Consider the following 9,336-nt stretch of genomic DNA (forward strand, 5'->3'; position numbering starts at 1 on the left):
TCTTGCGAGACACTGCCTTTTCCCCTGCCCTCTCTTCTGTCAGAATTCCTCGATTCTTCGCCATTCACCTCCTCCTCGCTCGCCAGCTCTTCCCGCTCGCTTCTGCTTCGTCCTTTGTAACCTCCTCCTCTTTCTGTGCGGCTCACCCCTTCGTGTTTTGAACTTTCTTTCTCACACCTTCCTTTATCGACTTTCTCTTCTCTTTTTATCTCTTCCTCCCTGAGCTTCTCCTCAACATCTGTGTCGCCATCACTTTCGTCTACCTCACTCTTCTCAGACTCTGCTCGTCCTTCACTTTCTTTCTTTTGTCTCTCTGGAACCTGACTCTTTTCCATTCTCTCTAGCCGCCTCCTTATCCGCTTCATTTCTTGTCTGAGTTCCTTCACTTCCCGTTTTACCTCTTTTAGGGTTTCCCTCAGTTCGTCATATTTTGACAGTTAAGTAGGAACATATTTGAGTTGGCGAAAAATGATTCTCTGAAACCGCACGTGTGTGTAAATAATTCAGGAGAAAATATATATTCTATATTACATTTCAAAATACATTTGCACACTACGTACCAAAAATATATAATATGATAACGTAGTTTTTGCTATTCAATTGATTGAATTTTAGAGAAGAAAAAGATATAAAGTATATAACTATGTCAGTCAATAAAGAGACATAGACGCAATTTGAATCATATATATTTAATTGCCTGCTCATTATAACATAAAGCCAGATATATATAAAAATGTATAAATTGTGACGACAACGACGATGTCCTCACGGTCTCGTCGGTCGCGCCGCCGCTTTTATTCACTAACAATCTTAAAAAAAATCAATCACGACAAGACTCTCAGAAACCCAGATGATAGCTCGACTAAATAATTCCTCGAAATATTGGGCGCCAGGTGCGATTCCTCGCACCACGATCCACAAGATCGCCATTCTCTCAGGTGTGAGTTTCTTCGGGTAATCGCGGTCGGAGGAGGAGAGGGAACGTAGCGCAGTTAACACACGCAAATAACAATAATACAAATATAATGTATTTGACAGAAAATGTTACGTCAGAATAAATCAGCAAGTTGTTTCAGACTGAATCGGTGAATTACAATCTTAGAGAGAAGATTACTTCAGAATAAATCGGCAGGTTTCTTTAAAATGAATCGGTGAATTACAATTTTTCTCACGGATATTTTTCTGCGGAACGCGGAAACTATGAGATACAATAACGCGGAAATTAGTCTAAGGACGCAACTGATGAGACGCAGTTACACGACCGCAATACACAATACGCGATTACATGAACACGATACGCGAGACGCAGTTACCCGAACGTAATACACCATACGCGATTACACGAACGCAAGACACAATACCTACGCGCGACGGTTTCCCAACGGCCGAATACCCACCCGCGACGTCTCGCGAATGGTCCCAAAATGGCTAGACGCGGGCCTCCCGCGAAAAGCCCCAAAGGCCCAATACAGGTGCCTCACGCCCCGGGACGTGATTGCGCGAACATTACTCCCCCGTTCTGCGACAATACGGTCCACCTCGGCGCGAAGGACACCTCGCTACATTACCCGTCAACACAAAACGCTATTACACAAAACGCTAAGACACGACGAATACTATCGAAACGAATCACACGGTGACTGTCGGCCGCGTACGATTTTTCGAGCAGGGCGATCCCATTTTACTCTGTTAGCCGGGCCCTCCGTTAGTACTCTATTTAATAATTACTTGCTCGGTAGTTCTCATCAGCACAAACGCGATGCTACCAAATACTTCGCGACACGGTACGCGATTCTCTAAGCATGCTTCCCGCGGCTCTACGCGGCTCTCGGAAGGGCCCCGGCCGTCAGAACGATCTTACTTGTACCCAGACGTGGGTTACGAGATGCTCGAATAGTGGCCTTACAAATTCCGCAAGCTCGGCTGCCGGTCCTCTCGGGATCACGTCGGGCCCGCGCCTGCGCGCGCCGTGCTTGCAAGCTCCCGCTTCCGTCGGCGCCCCTCGTGGCTTCCTCGCTCGCCGGCGGCAGGTTTGAAAAGCCTATTCTCGAGTCCGGCTGACCGGGTCGCGACTCTGGTGCCGATGTACGACGGCCAGGCTGGCCAGGCCATGGCTCCGTCGACCGGTAGGCAATGCTCCGTGGCGATCTCCCTCCTTCGCGATTCGGCAGGCTTCATCCCGGCGAACATCAGGGCTGATGCGCTCGCCCTGCGAGACGCTCCAAGCAACGTCGGCATATGGGCCCAATCGTGACCCGCCCGCCGGCCAACTCCTAGAACGCCTCCCGTAAACTCCCACGGCGCGACTCAAGTCGTTACAATTTCCTCCTGGCCATCTACTCGATACCTGAAATTCTCGGAAATAATATAATGTACCGAATTCGAACGCTGTCGCCTCGCTCCGGCGGAGACGACATCCCGGACGTTCCCCCCGGTCGAGCTATCGTCCGGACATCAGGGGACATGACTATATGTCACGTCACAAAATATGAAACGATATAACTGTGTGCCTATATAGAAAATAAATATAAAGTGCAAACACATAGAAATTGTATATTTTTCTATACTTAAATGCAATAGGAAAAAATAATTAAACAAGTATCCTTGCATAGGAATATTATGCATAATTTTTACAAAACATATTTGAGATTCGCGCAATTGAGATATATAATAAAATTAATAACGATTTTATAAATGTTAGGTATATGTTAATCTTACAAACAGTATGTACAGCTATTGTATTGTAAAGCTAAAGGCGTTACAGAGACTATTATTTTTAAGAAAATAGATTTTTTTAAATAACATGTAGACATGATACAAATAAAACAAATTTATTTTTTATGTTTTTTTGTACTTTTAAGTACTCTGCATTTAAAAATAATTTAAATTATTTTCATCCATTTGTATCATGTCTATTTGTTATTTTAAAAAATTTGGCAATTATACCGTTCAATAAAGCAAAGTTTTAGCTTTAAGAATGTTTTTTGAATTGCAATACGATGATTTTTAAGGAAGTTATGAGCAATCAAAGTCAAAATGCTCATTTCTTATTCAATCCTCGATAAAAATTTTCAAAAGTATAGATTTCAAGCTTTAAAATCCTTTTTTTTTTTTAATTTAAATTTTGTTCATTTTTAACAAAGTTACAGCTGCTTGAATTTTGCCTTTTTTTAAAGACAAATTTAGTGTTCTTTTAAAATGATTGAATTTCAGAAAAGAAATGTGCCTATATATTTTTCTATACTTAAATGCAATAGGAAGAATAATTAAACAAATATCCTTGCATAGGAATATTATTGTTACGTTTTGACTGTTAATTTTCGTCCGTTTTTTGGTCAATGCATTTAAGCAATTTACCAGGGATTTGGACAAGTCGTGTGAAGGATATTATTATTATTATTGTTATTCGGGACCAAAAGATCACTTTTGTTTAGTCGACAGAAACAGGTTTCTAATTGTTGCAATCGTTGAAGGAAGGGGAGAGGATCTTGATTAGAAATGACTGCTTGTTTAATCTGGAACCTAATCCTTTTGATTTGAGTTCGTCTGCCTCCCTTTTTCGTCATCTAACCCGGATCCTCGGAAATGAATTTTATTGCTCGCCACACTCTTCGTCAGCGCTCAAAAGCCAATCCGCCACACACTCTTGCTCGTCACACTCTTCGTCAGCGCTCAGATCGTCAGCGTAGAGGTCAAATTCACTTTTGGGAATTTATCGTGATCATTGTCTTTTCTGGAAACCAATCCCGTAATCGCCACGCTTTCGGCAGCGAAAGCACCGGTTTGCCACACTCTTCGTCAGCGCCCCAGCACAGATCGCCACGCTTTTGTCAGCGAAAACTGCGAGTCGGAATGCCAGCAGTGATTGATTAAGAATACAAGATGAGAATCCAGATTTTCAAACTCGTTCCTTTTCAAACTTATCTTACCTTTATTCTAAAAATCTCAGTACAACTTGTGCGTGAAGCGCGGTCTTATAAGGTATGAGAGTACAGGGACTAACAAGAGAACCTCGCGAAGTGGAAAATTCTGATTTTAATGAAACTTTCCACACATGTAGGAGGAGTAAAAGATGAATTTAGATATTTTTTGTAGCGGCCCAAAAACGGTTTTAAGGGGTGAAACCACTCCTCATATGTAGAGCGGTTTTTTGCTTTTCTTGATATATTTCGAAAAGTATTCAAAATATAAAAAATGTTTCAAATAAAAGTTTCATGGTAAAATCTCCTCTATTTAACAACATTAATATAATATTTTTTAAAAATAATTTTTTAAACAAAAATATATATATATATATATTTTTTAAAAATAATTTTTTATACAAAAATTTTTTTTCAAAATTTTATTAATGTGGTTAAATAGAGGAGATTTTACCATAAAACTTTTATTTGAAACATTTTTTTATATTTCGAATACTTTTCGAAATATATCGAGAAAAGCAAAACACTGCTCTACATATGAGGAGTGGTTTTACCCCCTTAAAACCGTTTTTGGGCCGCTACAAAAAATATCTAAATTCATCTTTTTATTCCCCCTACATGTGTGGAAAGTTTCATTAAAATCAGAAATTTCCACTTCGCGAGGAGGTTCCCTTGTAAGTCCCAAGATCGAGCGCGAATGCTCGGATTTAGAAGTACAGTCGAATATAGGATTTAGGAATGGCTGAGCAATTGAAGTTCTAGAGCCGAAGGAATGGCTAAGCAATTGGAATGCTAGAGCCGAAGAAGTATGTGGCTGAGCAATTGAAATGCTAGAGCCAAAAGGACTTGTGTAAGGAACCGGAGCTCAGAACTATCTGACTCTTCGCGGCGTTTTTCCGCCCTATTTACCTTCTTCTTCTTCTTATGACGCCGTCTCCTTTCGAAGGTTGGCGATCCAAATGGCCAACATAGTCTTAGATACGGCCATGCGAAAAATGTCCACTGAAGTACAGCCAAACCATCTTCTAATGTCTTTCAGCCAGGAATTTTGGCGCCTGCCGATGGATCTCTTCCCTTGAATCTTGCCTTGGATGATCAGTCGCATGAGTTCGTATCTTTCTCCTCGCATCAGGTGTTCTATATATCTCGTCTTTCTCTCCCTGATTGTCAACATGAGTTCCTTCTGCTTATGCGTACGGCTGAAGACTTCCTCATTGGTTATTTTATTTACCCATGATATGCGTAACATACGACGGTACAGATACATCTCGAAAGCATCTATTTTCTTTTCCGTATTTGGGTCAAGAGTACAGCTTTCGCAACCGTATAACAGAGTAGAGAATATGTAGCATCTGATCATACGGACCCTGAGGTCCAAACTTAGATCCGATCTCGTGAAAAACGTCTTCATATTCGTAAATGTTCTTCTAGCCTGCTCGATTCTTGATCTGATCTCTTTCTTAGGGTCATATAGACTGCCCAAAAAGCGCCAATGCGCGTATAACGTGCTTTTAATGCGCGTACAATTGCATTGGCTTCAAAACCACATTAATTGTGTGTTCAAAATGCGCGCATTCAAATGCGTAATTAATGTAAATTGAGCATTCAATTTATAAATGACAGGTTTTATAAAATATTTAAATGAGTAGCTTCTGACTCATTATGGGACATTTTAAATAAATTGAATTTTAAATAAATGGAATTTTAAATAAATGACATTTATCATGTCAAAAATAAAGATATTCTCTAAATAAGAATGTTCTTTTCTTCTGTGATAGCTGTACTGGAATGTGCTCACAGCAATGCTTAAAAGCTGGGCACGAAGAAAAATTCCTATATAGTACAGAGTTCACTAGCTGTTCGATTGGGCTCCTTGATCAATGAGCGTAGGTGCACTTTTTGGTATGCGCTTCTATAATATGCATTAAATGCGCATATAACGCGGGACAAATATCCGCATTTAATGCAAAGTTTAAGGATGTATTGCACCTATTTTCAAAGCGCTACCAAGTGGATAAAAATTTGTGAGAATGTTCTTTTAGTCTTCCTGATGTGCTACAAAAAAAGTAGAAACGAATCCACTAAACGGTTGCTGAGATATAACGATTTTAATTTTCACTGATTTTACACATATTTTTATGGGAAGAGACGATTTTGACGGATAAAACAGCTAAAAAAATGTTGAAGGAGCGCTACCAATATTTTGAATTTTTTTGTACATCTAGTATACGAATAGATGAAACTATCTGTCAAGTTTCAATTGTCTTCACTACACCGTTTTAAAGAAATAAATTAATAATTAATGATAATTAATTATTAATTAATAATTAATTATTAATTATTAATTTTATTAATAATTTGACGTTATAAAGTTAAAATCAGGGCATTTTTACTGCCAAAAGTTTAGGCTAATAAATTACAAAAATCGCAAATAATACTGGAAAAAACATTTGTAAAGTAAAAAATACCTTTGTAGGAGTAAAAATAAGACTTCTACTATCATTTGAGTATCTTACATCTAGATTTACTATGCGTTAGGCGTAGATATTTAAGTATTTCAAATTTCATGCACTTTTGTCTAAGATTGTACCAGTGATACATCCTTAATGTACATTCAAAGCGCATTATACGCGCATTGGCGCTCCTTGGGTGGTCATGGTTCCAAGATATTTGAAGGACGAGACTTGTTCCACAGTTGCCCTCTTAATAATTAGATGTGCACGCACATGTGTCTTAGAGAAAACCATGGTTTTGGTTTTCGTAGTATTCGTGAAGAGGCCAAAGCTTTCACTGTGTCGAACTATGCGATCCATCATGTTTTGTAGGTCATGCATGTTCTCTGCTAACACAACGGCATCGTCAGCATATCTGATATTATTAATCGTCCTGCCATTAATCCTGATTCCGCCAGTAATTCCCTCTAGAGCTTCCTTAAAAATAGCCTTCGAGTACATATAGAATAGTAGTGGTGATAAGACACATTCCTGCCGCACTCCTTTCTTGATGAGAGTTGTTTCCGACGTTGCTGATTCCAGTCTAACTTCTGCGGTTTGTTGCCAGTAGAGGTTTGAGATTAAGCGTATTTCTTCTCTGTCGTTCCCAGTCGCTCTGAGGATCTCTATCATCTTATGGTGTTTGACGCAGTCGAATGCTTTTCTATAGTCAATGAAGCATGCAAATACATTGATGTTCATATCTCTGCATCTTTGTGTTAATACGTTCAAGGAGAACAACGCTTCGCGAGTGCCAAGACCATTCCTGAATCCGAATTGGGTTTCATCCAGCTGATACTCGCATTTCCTGAAGATTCGGGTGTGAATTATTCTAAGGAACATTTTTAGAACATGAGACATGAGACTAATCATGCGATAGTCATCACAGCGTGAGGCCTGAGTCTTTTTAGGCAGAGTAATAAATGTTGATTTCAACCAGTCGGAAGGGATATTACCTGATCTATAAATCGCATTGAAAAGTGCGATCAGTAGATCTAGTCTCTTATCTTCTCGGTCGGCTATCAGTTTGATGACTTCAGCATATACGCTGTCTGGGCCAGTGGCTTTTCCGTTTTTCTTTTATGTGGACAACCTCGTCCTTGGTAATTTCTGGGCCGCACTCATTTATGTTTTTGTCTACTTGCGGCGGCGTATTTGGTCTGTCGTCATCAAAGAGCTCCTCCACGTATCTCTTCCATACTTGCAGTTTTGCTTCCACTCCCGTGATTATTTCGTTGTTAGCATCTCGTAGGGTTAGAACTTGATGTCTTCGGGCACAATTTGTCATTTCTTTTACTTTTTTGTGCACATTGAACGCGTCATGTTTTTCTTGAAGTACTTCGATTTCCTTGCATTTCTCAGACATCAACTGTTCTTTTGCCTCTCTGTATTTTCTCCTGATTTTTTTATTGATTTCTTTGTATAGCCGAGGATTTGGTTTTTGTATCTTTCTTTCGGTCATGAGCTCTAAAATTTCCGTGATCATCTACTCCTTTCTCCTTCCTACCTCGGGGAATCCGATGTCTTGAACCTGTATCTCCGTTATGGTGGTCTTTATCTTATCCCAGGTTCTTTCTATTTCCACTGTGGTTTTTTCCGGTCTCTGAATTTCCTTCAGTTCATCCTCGAGTCTAGAGCTCACGTGTGTCTGCATGTCTGGTTTTTGCAGCTGTCTGATATTTATCTTTTGTGGTGTTCTCGCCTTCCTGACTTTTGTAAGACGTCGCATTCGGAAGTCCATGACGACTGGGCTGTGGTCACTGTTAATATCTGCACCAGGATATGTTTTTACTGTTTGCACATATTTTCTCAGCTTCGTTCCTATTAGGATAAAATCAATTTGATTTCTTAAGATTTTTTCTCTGGCATCAGCAAGAGACTTCCAGGTGTATAATCTTCTAGGATGTTGCTTGAAGAACGTATTAGCGACAAGGAGATTATTTTCGGCGCAGAACTAGACGAGTCTATCTCCCTTAGTATTTCTTTCACCCAGGCCATACTGCCCTACGGTATCATCTTCTGCACCAGATCCGACTTTTGCATAGTCACCAATGACCATGGTTAGTTCTCCTTTCTTTGTGAGCCGCATAGCTTCATCTATTTTGGAGTAGAATTCTTCCGTTTCTGCATCCGTCTTGTCATTCGTTGGCGCATATACTTGTATGACATTCAGCGCTCGGTGCGAGGTTTGTAGTTTCAGTATCATAACCCGGTCATTTAAGGGTATAAACTCTGCAACTGATTCAGCAACTACATTATTTACAAGAATGGCCGTTCTATATCTATGGTTGGTATCTGAGCCTCTAGAGTAGTATATGACACCGTTGCTTGTTTTCTGCATGCCAGATCCAGGCCATCTAACTTCGCTGAGTCCTAATATATCGATGTTTAATCTGGACATTTCTGCTTCGACATTTGCCAGTTTTCCTGCTATGTATAAGCTGCGTACGTTCCAGGTGGCAATTCGTATTTTTGTGTTATATATTTTGATCTTGCATTTACTTTCATTATTTTTAGTGGTAGACGACGGGGAGATTCTTAGCACCCTCTCCTCACTTAAGAGGTGCCCCGGACTGAGGGCTAAATTTTTATTGTTTTCGTCAGCCATTAAGATTGCAACCCGATTTTTCTCGGTCTCGCTGGCCGAGGGGGCGCGGCTGCAAATTAATCCGCGGACCACCGGACGATAGCTCCAAGGGGATAACGAAGTCACTTCTCTTACCGTAATTCCCGTATCTGAGGTCTTGGGCGATACCATTCGATTGGGCGCCAGGTGCGATTATAGACGCGCACCACGTCTCGATAGCGTTCTCCTCCTTAATCTCGCCACAAGCTCAGGGCGTAGCTCCGCGTGAAAGGGATGAAGGTGGAGAAGGAGCGTGACGCAAGCAACACACAAAAATAAAGCCCGACGATAAACAATA

At 40.4% G+C, this 9,336-nt stretch overlaps 1 protein-coding gene across 1 annotated transcript; it reads right to left on the reverse strand.

Annotated features, from left to right (window-relative positions):
* Positions 1-7,898: 7,898 nt before the first annotated feature.
* On the reverse strand, positions 7,899-9,170 carry LOC139816983 (craniofacial development protein 2-like). Its single transcript, XM_071784805.1, has 2 exons — positions 8,402-9,170; positions 7,899-8,233 (listed from the first exon to the last, which is right to left on the reverse strand). Exons 1-2 carry the CDS (start codon positions 9,168-9,170, stop codon positions 7,899-7,901), a joined length of 1,104 nt encoding a protein of 367 aa, XP_071640906.1.
* Positions 9,171-9,336: the final 166 nt, after the last annotated feature.

The sequence above is a fragment of the Temnothorax longispinosus genome, chromosome 7 (assembly GCF_030848805.1).
Source record: "Temnothorax longispinosus isolate EJ_2023e chromosome 7, Tlon_JGU_v1, whole genome shotgun sequence".
NCBI classification, from domain to species: domain Eukaryota; kingdom Metazoa; phylum Arthropoda; class Insecta; order Hymenoptera; family Formicidae; genus Temnothorax; species Temnothorax longispinosus.

Coding starts and splice junctions, on each gene's coding strand:
- LOC139816983 (XM_071784805.1), bottom strand. CDS start 9,170: ATGGTATCGCCCAAGACCTCAGATACGGGAATTACGGTAAGAGAAGTG. Junction 8,234..8,401: donor CGTAGGGCAGTATGGCCTGG/GTGAAAGAAATA, acceptor TTATCCTAATAG/GAACGAAGCTGAGAAAATAT.